General features: G+C 32.8%; 1 protein-coding gene across 7 annotated transcripts; it reads left to right on the top strand.

Annotated features, from left to right (window-relative positions):
• The first annotated feature begins 4,968 nt into the window (after positions 1-4,968).
• LOC108976396 (cyclic AMP response element-binding protein B) lies at positions 4,969-20,867 on the top strand. 7 transcript variants are annotated; one of them, XM_018945508.1, is made up of 7 exons: positions 10,135-10,377; positions 14,231-14,704; positions 14,905-15,398; positions 15,492-15,668; positions 15,755-15,926; positions 19,731-19,874; positions 20,031-20,867. In XM_018945508.1, the coding sequence occupies exons 3-7, from the start codon at positions 15,198-15,200 to the stop codon at positions 20,237-20,239; spliced, it is 903 nt and encodes a 300-aa protein (XP_018801053.1). In that variant the 5' UTR covers positions 10,135-10,377; positions 14,231-14,704; positions 14,905-15,197; the 3' UTR covers positions 20,240-20,867. The 7 variants fall into 7 exon arrangements, with proteins under 7 accessions (XP_018801018.1, XP_018801053.1, XP_018801010.1 ...); XM_018945473.1 differs by lacking the exons at positions 10,135-10,377; positions 14,231-14,704 and adding an exon at positions 4,969-5,195; XM_018945465.1 differs by lacking the exon at positions 14,231-14,704.
• The last annotated feature ends 1,108 nt before the right edge of the window (positions 20,868-21,975 follow it).

The following is a 21,975-nucleotide window of genomic DNA, read 5'->3' as shown; positions in this document are numbered from 1 at the left end:
GAAGAGACTTGGTCTCTGTCAACTTCCTCTGCATATAAATCATATAAAATAAGTAGTGGAGCATACTAGACTACTTAAAGCACATAAAACGAGCGCGCACACTGCAAGTATATAATTGTTCAATTTGGAATTTTATAGCACATCCGCTGTCATACAAACTATCGGATTAGATAAATTGAAATTTTTGAATGGAAAACTTTTGTATTTGGCAAGCTTTCTTAAGGAAATTTGACATACATAGATTATTGGCAAAGGCAATGTTGCAATCCCGGAACAGATTGTTCAGATTGGATCACTAAAGCAAATACAGACTAATAATAGCAGAATACCCACATCTACTTCCCATATAACACAATTTTCAATTCCATTTGATTATTTCAGTTTCCGACTGTTCAAGGCTTGGTCAATGTGTTAGATGTATAATTGAAATTTGGAGAGAATACTTTCCTGATAATAGATCTCTGTGTATCCCCCATATACCTAATATAAGAATTTTCGAACTTCCGGGTGACTATATACCGCTTATATCAGCCAATTTGTGAATTATCTTAATAAAATTGAGAGAGCGTGTTCTTCTAATAAAAAATCTCACTAGCCCCAAACTACATATAACTAACAAGGCTTGTACTGTATTACCTCGGCTTTAATCCTTGCGAGTTGCAAAAGTATGAAATGTTATACCGGAACTTAGTCCTTCCTTACTTCTTTTTTCTTTCAAGTAAGCTGGCTATAATTAAATACCAAAGTGATGATGGAAGGATATTTAATTACTTTGTTGGAGCATGTGTATTGATTCCAATGATATTTTGTACAACATTTTTCATCTAATGTTGTCAAGTCTAGTCAAATCACTTATTTCTAACAAAAACATCATTTTAAAAAAAGTACCTCAACTCTTCGGAGTATATTTGTCGAATAATACCCTATTTGTCGAAAGAAATGAACACTTAAAAAAGAGAGGACAAATGTCTTACATTCATACAAGAAATAAAATTAAATGTGAAAAAATGTTATTCCGATCAATTCAAATGGTACGTATGTATGGTATGTATAAGTATTTATATACATTAAAAACTAAATGTGGTTTATAAAAACATAAAAGAAAGACTGTGAAAAGGAAGATTCAACTACATACATATATCTTTTAGTAATCTCAACCATTGTTGTAATTTTTTTATATACATAACTATGCGAACTGAGAAAATCTTATTACTCATACGTCATGTCAGTAGCTATTTATAAATTTATTAGTACACAGAAATCGGTACTGTTTTAACAAAAATACCAATGATTGGATATTGCTTCGGCGTAATATAATCATTCTTATCTAATCATATGTTTTTATTTAGAATTTCACTCATTTTTGCTTTCCTTAAGTATTTTTATAAAATTAATATAAATATTACGTATACGTACGAACATACCTACAGCGTCATAATGTACAGTTAAGGACAATAAAATAGAAACATCCATACTAATAATTATTTGTTCAGAAAAATATGAATTTGATTTGATTGATACTTACTCCTTGTCAAATGTTATTGGTAACAGTAAAAATATTGGAAAAAGGACAATTTATAAATATTGCAAAAATAAAGGAAAAATACAAAAGTTCGCAGGACAAAAAATAGAATCAAAATATTTTACATTAACAAAATTTAGGAGAACTAATAGAAAAAATCGTTAGCACGTTATGCACATTTTATAGCCATAACTGAATTTGTCTACTAAGTGTTGTGTGGAACGTGGAATACCTTTTGAACCTTCTCTCAGAGTTCCTCCTTATTCTTCGGTTTAACAGGTCCAGTCTTTTCCTTGACGATTTTCCACAGTATGTATGATTGCATTTGTTATTATGCCAAAAGTTAATACATAAATGAAAAATTAAAAAAATTATACTATTGTTTCAAAACAAAACCTTTGATTCCATTTTATTGTCCGTAACTGTATGTACATACATACTTACATATGTACATATGTATGTAAATAGAAATGTAAGCACATTAATTATAAAAATAATAAATTTTTAAACAAAAAGCTGAAATTAATTTCTTGTAACTTTTTGATCTCAAGCTCTCACACTCAAATGCACTGACATTACATACATACATATAATTAAATATTTGTATATAGTACATATGAATAAGTTTCGCATTAAATTTCATAAAGATTATATGTATGCACACGTGTATATACATATGTATGTATACATATATGTGAATTTTCATTTCAATGTCGTTTACGATTTGTTTTTGTAGTTGACGAACATAATTTGTTCTGTACGACACAATAAGCACGATGTACGCAACTGACCAAACCAAGAAACAGTGATGTGAGGAACACAATGCTCGCGACAGACTGCAGCAGCACGATAGTGAACTGAAAATGGCGTTGTGAATCCTACTACATGAACGTTTGTGAGAGGACAGCAATATAGCAGGCATGTACACAAAACAACGCAGTTGTAAATTTTGCATGTACACAATTTCGTTGTGGCCATACTAATACCTTGCACTTCAATGAAATTTTAATATTTTGTTCAAAGTGAAATTTTTAAGCAAAAAAATAAGTAAATAGGTAAATTTRTTTGTTTTAAATTATCAATTGTTATTATAAATGATGTAACAGAGCTATTTGATGCTTTTATTTGTAAAATAACGTCAGGTTTGTTAGAGGTTGAGTAATTTTACATATTAGTGGCATCACCACTCTAACTCACCTCTCTATCTTCCATTCTACTGTCGTCCTACTGTCGTTTGTAAATATAGGATTAAATTGAAGTTACCGAAAACGACAACTGTCGGCCTGCAGCCGTGTAGTCGTRCAGCTGTCAAAATAAGTCCGTCCATAAGAACTTGTGTATTTTAATATTTGACAGATGTCGTTTGCAGTCTGTCGCGAGCATTGTATTCCACACATGAATCTTTTTATACAGATACCCTAAACATATGTACGCAGGCATACATAATAGCATATACGCGTAAACACATTTTTGGTTTGTGTTGTTCGCTGCTAATATAGCAAAGCAGCACGCGAAGAAAAGTGCCGAACAGCGAGTTAGTCTGTCAGTATGTTACGTGTATATGACAACGAAAGCAACGGGATCAACTACAAAATCAACAAGCGATAATTTCGAAGACGAAAGCATTTAACGACAAAATAATAACAACAACAGGTATCCACGTCGTCGACGTAACCATGAGAACGCAATCGTCCAATACGCAATCTTATGTACTGAATGTATGTACATACATACATATAATATGTATGTGCATGCATATAAATGTAATTCTTGTGTAGGGTATGTAGTTGATACCATTACTCTCTAAAGAGAAAGTCAAGAGAATATTCCTAACTGAATAGCAAATAACAACGAAAAAAAAAAATTTAACCAAATACAAAACAGCTGCTACGAAGTTACTGGATTTAAAACTAAATTTAAAAGAAATTAATTTTTGTAAGATAGAAATAATTACAGGATTACTTCGATTACATCTTCATAATATTTTGTGTTTTGTTATACATATCTCTGGTGCAGCGAAATTAACGTTTGTTTTTATTATGCGTAAGTTTGTCCGGTTTTGGCTTGAATACTAGAACGTACATATATGTATATACATGTTGTACATATGTATATCTATATGTACATACTTACAGGCACACATACACCCAGGCATATACTAGTATGTGCATATGTAGCTCAAAGGATTGAAATAATGTTAGTGTGAAATTTAATTATTAACTATGCAAGTTCAGGTGTTATTGCTCTCTTCGTTTTAGTATTGTATTTTGCCGTTATCGTTTTTTATTTATTATGTACACTGAATTATTTTACTGTAGTCATTTATTTAATTTAATTTCAATTCACGTGCCAACGTGTGTGACACTCGATTAGGTGCCTTGTCCAATAAAATGATAAAATTGCTCTTATTGTATAGGAATAATACACAAATGTACATATATACCATACCTATAGGTATATATATATACATATCTATTTATACATGTATGTATGTGTTTGTGTAAAATAAGAAGGAACCAAAAATAATGCTCATAACCGACTAAGCTGCTTGTGTTTAGCTTTTGTTGTTGTAATTGTTTTTTCTCCTACTCGTTCGTTCCGAACCATTGGTGTTGTTGTCGTCATTGCCGACGTAGCACAGTGTATTAGTGTTGAAAGCTAATTTGTTTAAATTAAATTAGTGGCAAAAATATTATCAGCCGGTTCGTCCATCCAAATGCAATGAATTGGTCAAATGTAGAGTATTTTGTCGAATCTTATTAGTATATTGGACCATTGCATTATTGGTGGGACTGGTTACAAAAAACTCTTATAAAAACAGGGTATATTAAATTTGGGAATTTTTAACTCTCAATAGGAAACGTCGGAAATCTTTTAACGTATACATACATATACAATTGATTAGTAATAAACTGAAACGATTTAACCATGCCCGTCAATGTATATATGCGAATTAATTGAGATATTAATATGAAATTTGGCATACATCCTTTTCTCCCTAAAAATCCTGAAATCCGTTGATATCGGATCACTACAGGATGCATCTGCCGTACATACAGATCGATCAAACTCAACTCTTTCAATGGAAAACTTTTTTAATTGAAACGGTAATTTCATAAAATTATTATCCAAGGCAATGCTACAAACTCCGATTTTTTTTTCAGATCGGATCGACCAAAATAAGGATGAAGATCTTTTGATTCAATTTTATGTTATACACTTGTAAAGGCGCAGCATTGTTACTGTTTTTTCATTTTTTCTTCTTAGTTATTGTACAAATATGTCACACATCTTCAGTAGTATTCTATACAAAAAATATTGCCAGCATTTCGAATGAAAAATATACATATGTGTGCCTAGGAGGAAATTTCTTATAAAATCGAAACACTGTAAATTATTGTCGTAGTTGCTGCGATAGCTGCCCGTATCTGTGTCGCTGTTGAATGCTTTCGTCAGTCACAGTCTTCGACGTAAGGCATTCGGAGCGAATGAGTGAGCGAGTGACGAGTGTGAACAAATACGCGGCGGCGGGCTTATTGTAGCTACACACAAGTATATAGTGTGGGCCAGCCTCTTAGAACGTGAAACGTGGAGGACGGGCCGTTCCGAAAGCTACAGTATCGGTGACGGTGACAGTGGCGAAGACGACAATCCAAACGAAATCATATTTCGTGTGAGTGAGTGGTGCAAAAACAAAATAATGCCAAGATACAAATGTATTTAGATACATACATATGTACATGCATACTTGTATGTACATATAATATACATACAAATTACCATTTGAAAGATTAAAAATTCCCAAAATAACTCTTGAAAATTAGACAAAATAAAAACTAAAATGCAAGCATTAAAGCGGTAAGACTGAAGTCATAAAGAATTGGCAAAAATATACATACATATGTATGTACATATAAGTAGGTATGTAGAGGGATTCCAGCTGATCGTAAAAAAAATTATTCAAAATAGGAAATTTTTGTATAAATAAACAGGATAAACTAACTTTTCCTATAAAAACTTAAACATTGTATAAGATGTATGTTTACGTCTAAGAAACGTAGGTATGTACATATGTACATCTGAGCATATGGATGTTTGGCCATTTTAAAATTTGGAGTGTCATAGACCCACATATGTACATACTAATGTACACACATACATATATATGTATGTATTTATAAATGTATGTTTGTATTTATAAATGTATGCAAAAATTATGCGAATATTAGTGCGGACGCAGATACGCGGCACTGTTAGTACTGGCCAGGCACAGCCGCCACACCAGTCCCAGTCAATTCAGGAGCCAGTTAGACTTGATAAAAACAATTCGAACAAATGCAATCATACATACATGTATGTATGTAAATATTTAAATAGCAATATCAACACAAGTATGTATGTTTGTAAATATGTACAATAATACATCATGTGTTACAAAAAAAAAACCAAAGCGCTCACACAACTGCAAAATTATTTGTTTGTTGTGTGTGCTTAATTCAAAGTGGACGTCGTAACGAAGGTAGCTTAGCTATAATCAGCCACTTTTTTCTAAACCAATAACACTAGTAGCAGAAGAAATTTTGACGCAATCAGAGTTAAGGTTTAGAATATTTGTTTTATTTTCATAATAAAAACGAAGCTTTTCAATGAATTGTTTAATCTCCACAATTAATTTGTTTTCGTCAGTTGTCAGTGTGATCTTATGAGCCAGATCAGTGCTTTGTAGTTTGTGTAGCTTTGGCCTAGTCTCCGAATGTGTTAGTTGTCTGGCCGGTGGTATGTTTTTGTTATTGTGTCTATTAGTATTGAACTAATTTATTCCTGAAAATCAATACATGCATAAAAATAAATTATATGTACTTATGGTAAGAAAAAAAGAGTGGATTTTGTTGTAAAACAATTCGTTGCTTTTACCGACTCTGTGTTATTGACTATTTGTTGTTGTTTGCGTTTCAAGTGCAAATTGCGTAAAAGAGGCAAACACAATTACCTTTTTCCATTGAATATTTCCTCATTTCTTCGTGGATGGCTATGCAAGTGCTTATGTTCGTATTTAGATATACATACATATGTAAGTATGTATGATTTCTTTTGTGATTGATTAACCGAATTTGTTTTTTAATTTTATGAAGAATAGACGTTTATATATGTAACTTTTAAAATACACATAGTTGTTGGTGCTCTTTCTCTTTTAGACATGCCACTACTGTTACGAGCATTGCTGTTGTCTTCGTTGACGTAGTCGTTGCTTTCGTAATCACATGCAGTTGCAGTATACGCAATGATACATGTATTTATGCAATTACTTATATTCCAATGTATAGAAGGTTCATGTTACGAGTGCAAATAGATTGTTTAGTCGGTGGTTTATTGTATTTCCCCTATGAAAATGCCAAGCGTTCAAATCTATATATTTATGTACACATGTACATACCTATAATATATCTAGAGCGTGCTCATCAACACTGTGTTATTTATAGTTAAACACGTGTGAACAATTTAATTTTCAATTAAGTATGAATTAGTCATGGCATTTAAGAAGTTTATGGTACTGAGCTTAAGAAGTAGCAATTATCGGCACGAATAGATAATAAAGAATTTTTCTTAAATGTAGATGATGTTGATATCATCGGCCTCAACACCAGCACCGTGAATTCTGCTTTCTCCAGACTGGTCAAGGAAAAAATGGGTCTGGCAGGGCAAGACGAAATATCTTTTGTAATCAAACAAACAGTCGTCGCATTCGCGACTTGGCTCTCACGTAACTGTTAACAGTGATAACTTTGAGGTCCTAGATAATTTCGTTTATCTTGGAACCAGCATAAACACCACCAACAATGTCAGTCCGCAAATTCAACGCAGAATAGCTGTTGCCAACAGTTGTTACAGGACGAACAAAAACCAAACTCTAGAAGTCACTCATTTTTCCCGTCCTGCAATATGGTTCAGCGGTATGGGCGGTGACAACAAATGATGAGTCGACGTTGCGAGTTTTYGAGAGAAAGATTCTGCGAAAGATTTATGGTCCTTTGTGCGCTGGCCACGGAGAATATCGCATTCGATGGAACGATGTATGAAATATACGCCGACATTGACATTGTTTAGCCAAGACAGCGGCTACGCTGGCCAGGTCATGTTGTCCGGATGGACGAAAACACTCCAGCTCTGAAAGTATTTGACACAGTACCCTCCGGGAGAAGCAGAGGAAGAGGAAGACCTCCACTCCGTTGGAAGGACCAGGTGGAGAAGGACCTGGCTTCGCTCGAAATATCTAATTGGCACCACATAGCGAAAAAAACGAAACGACTGGCGCGCAGTTGTTAACTCTGCTTAATCGCGTAAGCGGTGTCTACGCCAGTAAAGAAGAAGATACATATGTATGTAGTATATTTTGCAGAGAAAGAGTCCTGCGTTGTTTTTATTTTTGTACTCTGAACAGAATATATAAAGTTTACCAAAACGAAAAGATGGATAAGAAGTTGTTTATTTGTTGGGCCACTACGGATATAGCTGTCATACAAACTGACCGATTAAAATCAAGGTCTTATTCAGATCAGACCACTATAACTTCAAAATCAAGATAAAGATTATTCTCCTTATTATAACATTTAATATGACTTGAAAGTTGTTTACGTACATAATACATACATATGTATGTATATCAAACAACGTGTCTCGTAAGAGATAACAAAATGTCTTCCGTTGGAGCAAACCGTTAGCCAGTTTCGTTTTCAGTTATCTGTATGTATGTACTACATAAGTATGTACATCTGAAATGTTTTAAAGCTGCGGTGCAGTCGAAGTTAAAGTTTCTTTAATGTTTATATCTCTTTTCAAGAGCAAATACCTCATTATTCGAATTGGGTATATTGCATTTGGACTTCAGTCAATGGGGTATGTTTCCCAATCCGACATTGACAACAAATACAGGTAAAAAGATGTAATGTCAACAGTGACATTTTTATAGAATGAATTTAAATACAATGTATGTAAGTACGTATATGTACATATGTATATAAATATATATGTATTTCACCCAGTAGTCCCAAGCAGATCTATTTACACATGCTCTATTTGAATCATTCTTTCCTCTTAATTCATTTTAAGTTTGTCTTTTGCTTAACTTCTACTCTTAATCATAACGAATACTCAATTTATCTGCGAAAATATATGTACATACATATGTATGTACATGCATACATAAATGAAAGGAAAAATGCGCGCGAAGTGAATATGAGGCGAATACTTTGCAAACAGCACCTGCAACAGTTGGCTTTGCAAGTAGACTAGAAAGACGCAAGAATAAGAAAAAGAGTTAACATCATAAGTTTCGATAAAAGAGTATGTTAACATTAATTTTGATAAGATATGATAATTTTGGTTTCAAGCCTTATACATATATTTACCTCTAGGTAATCAGATAAAGCAAGCGGATAACATGATTGGCATGTAACGGTTTGCTGTAATAACTTTGGGTGTATTAGTGATAATACACTCGTAGTTAGTTTAGCATAGTTTAATATTAAAATTAAATTTATATATGTATGTACATATGTTTGGTACTGTCAGTTTTTTCATTTATGTGCTGAACACATTGAGCACGACAGACTGCAAGCGACACATGTCAAATATTAAAATACACACGTTCTTATGGACACAGTTATTTTGACAGCTGCACGGCTACACGACTGCAGGCCGACAGTTGTCGCTCTCGCTATTAACTTCAATATATTTTTTATATTTTATAACGACAGTAGAATCGAAGATAGAGAGATGAGGTAGAGTGGTGATGTCACTAATATGTAAAATGTAAAACTATTCAAAGCTCTAACAAACCTGGCGTTATTTTACAAATAAAAGCATAAACTAACTCTATTTTAATATATATCATTTGTAACAACAATTAATAATTTAAAACAAATAAATTTACATATTTTCTTATTTTTTGCATACAAAATTTCACTCTGAACCAAATATTAAAATTTCATTGAAGTGTAAAATGGACAGCTGTGTTGTTTTGTTATGTTGCTGCCTTCTCACAAATGTTCATGTAGAAGGATTCACAACGCCATTTTCAGTTCACTGTCGTGCTGCCATGTCATGTCGCTCTTATTGTGTTTAGCATTAGGACGTCACTACTCGAAAATATAGTGGTGCATGTACACAATACCAAAAAATTTTTGTATGAAATATCAAAAATAAAATTGCTTACATTTTATCAAGTTTTCTCTTTCATCAAGTATCAGTTATAGTTATTTTTAATTACGCACAATTAAAAAAAAATTATTGTAATGAAATAGGCGATAACGCAATGTGAAAAAAACAAAGTCTTTCTAAATGGGCTCCTATGTATGAAAATTAAAAATACCTTATAAAAAATGTATGTTTTGAACCACAGAAGAGTAAATCACGTCCATATGTAGCAACTTAAGAACGTTGTTCCAAAAACATTAGGGTTACGATTTCAAAAATTAAAACTATTATTTCCATTACAAAATGCAACACTGAGTTGATATTTCTAACTCACCACGTGGTAAGCAACTATTGAACCAACTTTATACGTTCACATATCACGATTTCTTTCATTTTGCGAACACCATATGAGTGCGAGCGAAACAAACACGTATGCAAATCAAATAAGAATATCATAAAAAAGTGTACAATATGGAAAATAGTGTAGTACTCTCGAGCTGGATTTTAAATTGACGGTGTGAATTTTCCAATTAGATTGCTCAACTGAAAATCGTTTATTGGGAAAGTCGTTTTTAGCTTTTCGAAACCGGAATGCGTCTGGTGCAGTTGAAATGCAACAGCACCGCAAATTATTATCGAGTAAATTTAAAGCAAAATTTTAGGTAATCACTCGTTTGTAAAATTAACGAAACAAAAACAAAAAGCCACTATATACTCTCCTATAACGTCATTTTTCGCCGAACGACATCGACCTAATAGAGCAAAAGTGTCAACGGGAATGTGCAAACACGTTATATATGATTTATTCGTTCTTGCCTACGGTAGATGATGGCAGAATTTAGAGTTTGTTTACAATTTCGTGGGCACAGAGTAATTTGTACAACAACGATAACAAAAGCAAGAAAAAGCAGGCACATCACAAGCACCAATAACAATAAAGTAATTTTTTAGTGATGTCATCAGAAGTTTCGTTTCGTGGTTGCTGTCGTAGTTGTCGACGTAGTTTCAAAGTTTCTGTTGCTATTGGATTGTTGCTGATTTTTTTTCTTCAGCTGAAATTTATTTGCTCTATCAAGTGCTGTTAGTGTTTTTTCTTTATCAAATATCCAAATTTTGATGTTTTAGTCTGAATGATTAATTAGCTTAAGTTATATGTGTATATAATGAAGTTTTAGTGGTTGTGCAGTTTACTACGTTTTGTGATTTGTTAATAAAATTTTATATAGTTTTTGCAAAAATGCAGAAGTTGATGACGAGCTCAAAATATTTCGTGAATTGTTTAACTTTCAAGATATTATAAAAAAAAAATAGAATAAAATCCATCTGCCAACATGTGCTTTGTAAATTGTATAATATAATAAATTGTGGTGCTGATGTAGTGTGTTATTGTGCTCTATATTAGAGGGTATTTTCAATTAATTAAGATTACGTTATTATGCCATATTAAAGGTTTGTTTTAATTCTGCAGAGTTTTTAAAAACTACTAAAACTAGACATTGTTATCCACAACTGCGAACAGTAAAAATTATTTTTAATACTTGCAGAGTAGGTGAATACTTAGCATGTACATAAAAATCATTTGAGAACCTAAACATTTGTTTGCCCTTGACTTTTCCCCCATTTTAAGGGGTGAAGAGCAGATAATTTCGAAGGATATCTCCTTCAAAACTGCAATAAGGATAATAATAAAAAAAATTAAAGTATATTAATTCACTATAAAATTTAGGTAGTGATATTTCATAAAGATATGATATAACATTTTTTTTGGAAATAATCATTTAACAAGACTTCTAAAAAATATCTTGATGAATACTTATCGGGTATTAATAGCTAATTAAGAATGAAGGAATGTGAAACAACTCTATGCAAAGAAACAAGTCAATTTGTTTTTTGCCTTTAATCTCACATACTCAAGATGTATCCTGCATATACAAAAACTACCGCTTTTTATTAAAAACCTCTTAACAAGCCTTGTAAAAAAAAACTCATTTAACATCTGGGTCACAAAGGTCCGACCTCCTCGAAACAAATAGTTTCCTTTCCTGGAACTGTTCGATGGCCTTGACAACTTATTCACCTTTCCCTCCAAATAGGGCAGGGTAACCGGTACAAAAACAACAGCAACACATGCCAATAAAATAATACAAAATATAGGAAGGAGACCGATATGTACATAATGCACAATTTTACAGAACTTTTTTTTAAATATCATTCAAGGTGCGTCATGGATAGTTACTATATTATATTTAATTATAAGTCATCATAGAATCGTTACAGACCTTTATTTAGTGGTATAATATATTTTATATTTACAGTGTGTATTCTATTGAGAATACATAGTATGAATTCTGATATTTAAAATATTAATATTCAAGGTTTGTTATATGCTGTGTAGTGTGCCAATTACAAAGCATTCAATACAAAACATAAAATTACGTCACTCCTACAACGGTTGGCATATACATATGTATATTTACAAAGTTTTGAAAATTCGCGACAGACATACAAATTATTTAAAAATAGCGCCAAATTTTGTATTGCGACATCGAAATTTTTGGAGTTAAAATATGATAATAGGGCAAAAGCACAGCTATTCAAACATATAACACAACTTATATTCGTTGTCGCGAAAGGAGTGACTAGCAATTACGATATGTAGTAAAATATATCAATATTTACGTACATACATACATACATATGTACTTAGAGTTTGCATATTGTTAGAAAGAACCCAGTATAAACAAGAGTATATTTACTTCAGAACATAAGAAGTAGTAAAAGCCACCGCCGGCAACGTAAAGGAATTCATTACTTTTTGGTTGATTTAGTATGACCACAATAATCCATATGCTTTGTCTGACGATTTCTCCTAACTATTTGCTGACATTAATGACGTCAGCTCATAAAAATACATCATAGAGGAAGGCACGTATAGCGAAAATACCAGATGAAGGCGCGTTCAATGCCTGTCAATCTTGAGTAGTAATGGGGCTTTAGCTATATTTACATATTTTCTTTTACAAATTAGTATTATACAAAATATGAATATCTATGAAACATAAGGTACAACTACAAATAAATGCATATACATATATACATATGTATGTACGTGGAGAGCTGTTTTTGCGTACTATTTTTACAAGGAATAGTTCAAAATACTTTAATTAAATAAGTGGTTTGGAAGTATGTATATGAAAAAATCCATTTCCGCCCAGGACATTTGTATATATTTTGATATAATAAACTTGTTCAATAGCATATACATATGTATGTATGTATGCACTACCTTAAAATGTTACCACTTCCTAAAATGATTTGCATTTGTGGTCAAAATTATATAGTGCTATGAATTGTGAAAAGCAGTAAAAATTCTTTTCATTTTATTCTTGACAAGGGAAAGCGTGATAAGTAACTGCGATTTCGGTTGGTGACGACATCTCTCAACAATTAGGTTTCAGACTTCGCAGCCTTTTATTATCAAGAATAAACATTCTTAACAATAAAATATACATTCTACATGTTTACACACCTTAAATGGCTACGCGACGTTTTATATTTCATTTTGCATTTGTGAGTTCAAAATGTACATGGTATGTATGTATATACAAAAGTTTTATATAAATATGTACATACATATGTATGTGCAAGTTATAAACGAAATGTTGATGACGTGTCCGTGGTGATATAGCATAATGATATCAACAAAACGGACAGATATGCATTACATACACATGTACTCGTAATATACCTAAATATACATATGTATATATATATATACATCGATTTATTTAAACGTTAGTGCGCGATCGCGTAAGAAAATATACAACTTCCAGTTCGGTTCGTTGCATTTAGTTATTTTTTAATACTTGGTGTGATGAAGTTTGGCGCTCTTGTTATACGTATTAGTACCATTTGCACATATGTATAAACATTGAGAATATTCATTCATACAAACACACTTTTAATAGTAGTATTCATCATCGCTGCCGTTGAACTGCCTGTTCATTGCTTCTCTGCTGTGATTACTGCCGGCGTTGATAGCCACCGACCAATTGGCAACCCGATCGACTCTACGCATATGAATATTTTTATATATATGTACATATGTATATTCGAAGTCGTTCGGTCGCTTTTGCTGCTGAGCGTGTTGCAGACGTTTGTCTCGCACCCAAAGCGTCTGCCGTTGATGACGCTGCCTTAGACGTTTTGGTGAATGTGACGATATGATTTGCTTGCTAGCTTTTGATCGGAGATATGGCGTGCTGCTGCCAGTGACTCATACGATATAGTGGTATGTGAACATAATTGTACCCCTGTAGTATCAATTTCGCATATAAAGGCAGCAGACGACAAGCGGTTTTGTTTTCGTTTTTGTTTTATTCATCTGTGGTCATTCTGTTATCGTCAATTTTACCCCCTTTAAATATTTTTTTATATTGATGATGTTGCCATTATTGCTAATGAAATTATCTTTATTTATGAAACACTTTGTGACTGTTTTTTCATTGTTTAAAGGGTGTAATGTTTTGGTGAACACTTGCCTACATAGGCATTGCAATTCAGTTGGTTGATTGAATTTCGGAGGTTCACGGATTTCTAGGTAAATAGGAAGTGCTTGAAAACCGGCGTATTGGCATCAGAAATACACCAGAGGATCTCAACATCTCTTATAAATCGACTCAATATATTTTGGTTAATGTTTTTGGTATATAACCTATCAATGCTAGGCCCCTACCAAAAGACCTGCATCTTATGCAAAAACGATGTCGAGTAGGGTTTGCAAAAGAAATTCTTGACAACTTGGCTAAGGGCTATACATACGAGTATATTCATCAAATACATATTTGTTGGTGATGAGACGTGAGTTTATGAATATGATACGCTCCAAAAATGGGCCGAAACCGAATAAACCAAAATTAGCTGAAGACACTAAAGGCCATCCCTGTCAAAGCTCATAGCAAGTGCAAACAAAAAAATACGTCTTCGAAGGTGAAAATAAAAATATGTATTAAAATAAGTCAGTGTTGTTCTTTTTTTTGTCCAAGTCAAATTTGATCAGATATTAAAATTTCGATTTAATTAATATTTTAAGAAAATACATTGATATTTGTATGTGCATATGCCCAATGAAAAAATCTTTCGTGTGCTATATAAATATAACTAATAATTCTTTTTTGTTATGTTTTCAGCTCAAATCTTATTTTGAATGGAATAACAAAATATACATATTTCGATCGGCTTGCCGCTTGTGAAACCATAAAACTCTTATTAAGCTTTGAATATTAACAACAAACCAAAACAAATAAACTTTAATTAGCACCAAAGGTCGATATTAGTCAGTAGCAACCAAAAATTATTTTGCTTTTCGTAGTAGCATATTGACTACGATTTTGCATCTTTCTGGGTTGCTCTTATAAGGAAAAAATTTGTCAAACTGAAGCAGTTGTCGCAAGACGTGACGGTGCTGTTGAAAATTAAAAAAATGGACAGCATCGGTGAGGAGAACGGCAACTCGAACAATATTGAGGAAGGTCACAATTTGACGACTACCTCAACGCACCAAAGTAATAACTCAACGGCCGGCAATAGTGTAGCAACATCAGCCGCCGGTAGTGGAGCTACTGTATTGACCACAGCAGCGAGTGTGCAATACCCCTTAGCAGCACCGGTGCACAGTTTACAGGTAATATATATAATATTTTATATATTTCGCCATGCAAATATCTGTCATGTTCCTTTTGTATGATCCTAATTCATTTATTCCCTATAAACATAGCAAATGCAGTCTGTCATTCAGGCAGCCAATCAGTCGTCAGTCATTCAAACAGCCGCCACAAATGCTGTAACGTCGGCGACGACAGGGACGATAGGTGTACCCAAGGGTGGGGTATTATATGTGAATAAGCCACCTAGTACAACGGTAATACACACAACATCAGGCAGTGGTGTACAGGTGAATTAATATTTTATATTACAAATTTTTCTTCAACATAAAAAAATCGATTAATAATAATGTTTCTGCTATCATTTTTACCACAGCTCCCTCCACATTTTCAATGTAAAATCAAACCCGAACCAAATGCACAACACCTCGACACTAACAGTGAAGACAGCCTCACTGACGAGGACTCACCGCAGCGACGAATAGAGCTCACAAGAAGGCCATCGTACAATAAAATTTTCACCGAAATTAGTGGACCTGATATAACAGGTAATTATAAAATATTGTTTTGAAAACACGTGCATTTTTGTAAATAAGTAACAATTTTTATCTAATACAAATAATTTTAACCGGAAGCATTTAGCGTTAGCGTTTTTATTTGTTATCATTTTCTTCATTGATATCTTAAGTTGCGTCTTAATAAAATTTTATTGTGTTCTGCACAATTGGCAAAAATACATTAAGACATGAAATAAAAACATCAAAATCATATGTGTATACATTTTGTATTAGTCATACATACATCCAAATAGTAAGGATAAGAAAAGGAAATTGTTATCATTAAGGATTACACGAATTCAGTATAATTAAGTAAAATCCTCAGCTGTATTTCTTAAAGCATAAATGGGTATAGAAAGATTTATATATTGATTTTGATAGATCAGCGTGTATGGCATCTACATACATATATGAATATACAATTTGTTTCGAGTTTGTACCGTTGCCTTAGACAATAATGTATGTGAAATTTTATGAGGTTACATTTTCAAATAAAAAAGTTTTCCATACAAGCACTTTCGGGGGCGCGATAGACCCAAGATCGCGGTACATTCCTCATACATTAATCTAATACAAGCACTTGAGTTTGATGGGTCAGTTTCTACGGAACAAATTGTTTGAAGATTGTAGCGCTGTCTGGGGTCTGGATCAGTGTCAAATTTCGTGAAAGCACCTTGTCAAGTAAATAAGTTTTCTATACGCGTAGTACGTACCAAAATTTAGTCGAAATCGGTTGGTCGGGTCCTGAGATATGTGATTTCACCAAAAAGTGGGTGGTGAAATTCTTTTATTATTCGCGCCTTGTATATTTGGTTGTTGTGTTTAGTGGTGTTCGAGATATGTACATTAAAGTAATCAGAGGGTGGGGCCACACCTACTTTTTCAAAATTGTTTGCCTATAGGCATTTTGCTACTGCGAACAGACAGACAGTCACCCGACTTCAAGTTTTTAATCATCCTGATCATTTATATATTACTATAATACTCTGTGGCAACAGGTTGCAAGAGCATAAATATCCTGAATGCTTTATAGAGATATAGTCGTTTTGAGAGATATAGCTGTCAAAGTTATCACACCAAAAATGCAAATTTCAGCGATGTGGTGCATTTCTGGTTTAACTGGTTTTTGGTAACTCTACATTACGTAGAAATTAATCTTATATATAAATGAAACCTACGCATTGTTTTCGAAATACTTTTGTATGTATGTATGCATATGAACTAAATGTTTGTCTAATTTTTAGTCTACAACGTGCCTTGTATCATCGTCTTAATCATCGCTAAATTTTGGCACTATTTTACCGACATAATCACCATCGCCAGTATCACTGCATGAATTTCGCGAAAAACACTTTCATGATCATATACATTATCATGTAAAGAATGTAATGTAAATGTACTACATGCTCATCCCATCGTTATCGTAAAATCTTTTTCATAATATACATCTGTATGTACTATAGGTATTGCTCAACACATCACTCTATTTGTCGTTTCCATTACTATGACTTAGAATATGTTTTCTTTAAAAATTTGTCCCCTCTGTTTATCTTGTAAAAAATTTATTTTTGTTGATTACACATTGAAGTAAATAATGCATCCGTATCATAACTAGATTGTCATCAAAGCTTTGCATTTGTCTCACTATGAGTGGTGGGTCACTCATATTTTTTTAAATTCTTTTAACGTTTGTTTTGTTTGTTCCTGTTTTAATTTTATAATCGTATTGAAGAGAGCTTATAGTAGTTAAAAACAAATACATGTTATACGACTATTGTTATTTTAATCCTGCTGCTACTACTGCTGACATTGCAAGGTCGTTCGTCTCTTTACAAGTAAACGAAGTTTTTAACAGACGCTGAAACTTTACGAAGCTCACACACAACACAGACAAAGCATGTGGAAACGTCAATATATTCAACGAAATGCACAGTTTAATATCTAAATGGAACGTAGTGCAGTTATTAGCTATTGCATAAGGTGTAGTTGGCAGTAACTCCTTACTTAGCTTCTTTCGTATCTTCTTTTGAATTTTCCCCCAAAAAATTACCAGTTCTCTTAATAAATATAAAGTTTAGAATATATAGATGCTTCGGTTGGGAAAAATGAAGTTATTAACTTGGACTTAAAAATGGGTTTTCAATAGGTTAAATAATAATGCTAGAGAAATATTATAGTTGAGAAGTAAGTTTTCAGGTTCGTTTGTTCTATTTTTGTTAGGTAGTTATGTTAACTTATAGCCCCGATAGACGAGCAAAATTAATACGCATTAAGCAACGCTAATTAATAATTTAATTAGCAATATAAAACTGCTTATCTCTGATACTGTAAACACAAAGGAGGCGGCGGACTTCAAGCGACATCTGTCAAAAAATAGTAAAAATCGGCCATTTTTGCCTACTCAAATTTGGTAAATTCTGCTAAATGCACGAAATTCTTGTGCATTACAAATTTGCATTAACATGGGTCAAATGCTCAAGTAAATGTAAATTAAGCCCGCTAATGCAAATTAGCGCTGTCGTCTGTTAGGGCCATTACTATTAACAACAAAGCTATTATTTTCTAAAAAATAAGACGTTAGGCATTCTAATTTTCCATTAATTTTTTAAACTAACTATTTGTTCTAACAATGATAATTTAAAAAAAAAACAATTAATTATTAATAAATAATTAATAAAAATTAAAATCTTGTCATGTTGTTATCATTGTATGTATTATTGCGCTCTCTTTCTCTCTTTTTTTTTTTGATAAACACAGTTAATAACTTATATGCTCACAGTCTGTTAATGTTGATCCATTTATCTTCCAATATTATTGAACTAAGGGACACAGGACAATGTAAAACATTAACCCATGAGTGTTTTTTTTATATTTATTCTGGGTATACTATATGTTTTATGTGCATCTTACACCACTACGTTTTCACTGTTGTCTCCGGTCTCACTATCCTCTTTCTGTGACTTTTGCTTATCTACCACTCTCTCTTTATGTATCTCTCTCTCTCTCTATCCGTCTATGTCTCTGTCTGTCATGTTGTGTGTGTTTTTGCGGCGCTCTGTAAATTCTTTGTGATCTCAAATTTATCGCTTTTTGCTGAGCACACATAGATAAAATTACTGTCATCATCGTATCGAATGTTGCTATTCACTAAATAACGAAAAGCTCAACTCAACTCAGCCCAACAAGCCTATATAATATTTATAAACTCATAGGAAAGCACTAACATTAAATTTAAGGCTTCTTTGATACATACTGCAGAATCCATAATTCATCATAAACGTACCTAAATCAAATGAATCAAATAAAAATCGTCATATGTAATGTGCAATAAATACATTATATTCATAAATGTGTGTATGTATATAGAGGTTTGCACTAAAAGTGTTTGAATCCATTTCTAATTGTCAATGAGTAAGCTAATGAATTGTTATTGATCTTATTTTCGACTTTTTCCAAAACAAAAACAAATCCTACTCCAATACTTCAACTTCGCCTCTTCTCAACTCTCGATGCAATCCAACCCTGTCACAATGAAATTCTTCAATCATAATTATGCGACATTATGTTGATAATTTTCAACGATCCCCCACCAACACTTTGAATGGCAAACATACATGCAATAATCCACAATAAAAAAAATATAAAAAAAACGAATGCAAACTTCAAATGCAACGAATTATGGTACTGGCGATGGTGATCTGAATCTGCAAAATTTGTCGATACACGTTGATCGATTGCGATGACAATGATTGACAATTTATCTGCACTGTGGTTTTGTGTAATAACGAATGAAAGGTGGAGCGACTTTGCAAATGTCAGAGACTGGTGGACTACACACATTGTCGAGCACGGGGGGCGGTACAAGCGGCACCCTAATACAAATGCCGCCGGACAATGCGGCAGCATTTTACATACCTCATAGGATTCCATACAATACTAGTAAAGAACGTTTCCAATTATTATTTTTTTATTATTGAATTATATTTTCGTATATGAATAGAAAAACTAATGATACCAAATAATTCAGTTAGCGTGCGATTGCTGTACGCAATTTGGCATGTTTTTAAAACTTGTTATTTTGTTTATTTTACATAGATAATAGTGGCATAGCTGAGGATCAGACGCGGAAGCGCGAGATACGATTGCAAAAAAATCGGGAGGCGGCACGTGAATGTCGGCGTAAAAAGAAAGAATATATAAAGTGCCTGGAAAATCGTGTGGCGGTGCTTGAGAATCAAAACAAAGCGCTCATTGAAGAATTGAAATCACTCAAGGAGCTCTATTGTCAAACAAAGATCGATTGAGACAGGCAGGATGATGACGACGATGCGGTTGGGACGGAAGTGGTGGCTACGGATAACTATAAAAACGATGGCGACAATGTCGTAGATACTGCAGCTGTAGATAATGCTGCCGTATCAAGTGTAGATTTCGCCGCTACAAGTACAAATTGTGAAAATGCTGCTGCAAGTGTAGTTTTTAATAGCAATGCGTTAAGTGAAACGGATTCACTTACTGCTGCAAACACTTTACAACAACGTGGTGATGATGGTGATAATGTCAACCGTTGTAAGGACGATCCTACGGTTGAATGTGTTGCAGCTGAGCAAAAGGATTTTCAAGTGAACAATCGTTTGCAAATGTTACATGTAGGGAAAGCAGTGCCATCTGTAGCAGCAGCAGCAGCAACAAAAACAAGTACAACAACCATTGTGCGCCGCATTGTAGTTGCAAATATGAATGCTGTTGCCGCCGCTGCCGTCAAAGCCACCGCCGCTAACGTTGTTTTTGTGCCCGCCAGACCTCCCACAAATTGTTAACCTGATACCGCGACGAATTAGTACTCTGCACTAATTTTTCGACTCAACAAATTTTATTGAAGAAAAGTAAAAAAAAAAAACACACACACAACAAAACATATGCCAGGAAAGTGAGAAGAGAATAAATTTGTTTGTAAAAATTTTTATCTTAATATTTAAAATGAGATGAGATATGTGAAATAAGTGATGCATTTTAATAGTGTAAATGCAATTCCATTATGTTATGATAACATAAAGCAATGGAAATTGTATTCCACAGTCAAAGTGCGACGATGACCTGATGACGGTAGACGGACCGACTAGAAGTTGGTTACTATATATATATATTTTTTTAAATAATAATGCAGTACGTGAATGCAAAATTAATTTGTAACAAATTTTAATTTTAACTATAATTTTAAATGGAAATGAAATTTGTTTCTAAATTTGTATATGCTGACGTTTAACGAAAGTAAGTGAAATAACGAAGAATGCTTTTGATACCGTGGCTCTGTAGAAAATGTTAATGAAATGCAAATACTTTAATATAAAATTCATTAAAGAAAAACTAGCCCATTTAAAGAAATTGTGAGGAAATGTATACAAAATAAAATGATTATTGAATAAAAAAAATTGTAAAATATTTTTAAATTGTAATTAATTCATTGTATTATGAATTTCTCTGTTATGTATATGTACTTGTGACAAATGAGTAAAGATTAGAAGTAATATGTACATGCAGGACAGTTTATTCGAGCCATCTCCAGCAGTCTTGGCAAAATCGTGGCAGCTAGTCGCCCGATTTTCCAACGTGTATGTGTTTTAGTTTAATTGAATTTGTTTCTTAAGTGGCACATATCATATTTTGTTGCCAACAAGATTTCTTATGCTTAATTTTATTTTAATTTTTTATTGTACATTATACTTAATTATGAAGCTCTTTGTTATTATCATCTTTGATTTAATTAATTTAAATAAAAAAAAAAACAATGTAAAAAGGTTTAGAACGGAGTTAAATGAAAATTTAAACGAAAACTATAAAATATGCATATGCTTGTTTGTTTGATTGTATATATATGTATGTGTGAGAATGTGGATATATTTACAAATGATAAAATGAGGGGTCAAATTAAGAGATTTTGTAATTACAAATGGTTGGAATTGAAAATAGAATCTCACTTGCATTTGAGCCATAATATTGGATTGTACTGACATCAAATTAATTTTATAGTTAATGGCTA

This window comes from Bactrocera latifrons, unplaced genomic scaffold (assembly GCF_001853355.1).
Source record: "Bactrocera latifrons isolate USDA-ARS-PBARC rearing strain unplaced genomic scaffold, ASM185335v1 scaffold_115, whole genome shotgun sequence".
Lineage (NCBI taxonomy): Eukaryota > Metazoa > Arthropoda > Insecta > Diptera > Tephritidae > Bactrocera > Bactrocera latifrons.
This window is presented reverse-complemented; position numbering and strand designations above follow the sequence as displayed.

Bases quoted from the DNA above. Each gene is read 5' to 3' on its own strand.
- LOC108976396 (XM_018945473.1), top strand. From the start codon at position 15,198: ATGGACAGCATCGGTGAGGAGAACGGCAACTCGAACAATATTGAGGAA. The intron at 15,669-15,754 runs GTGAATTAATAT...TTTTTACCACAG, and splicing joins CATCAGGCAGTGGTGTACAG to CTCCCTCCACATTTTCAATG. The intron at 19,875-20,030 runs GTAAAGAACGTT...TATTTTACATAG, and splicing joins TAGGATTCCATACAATACTA to ATAATAGTGGCATAGCTGAG.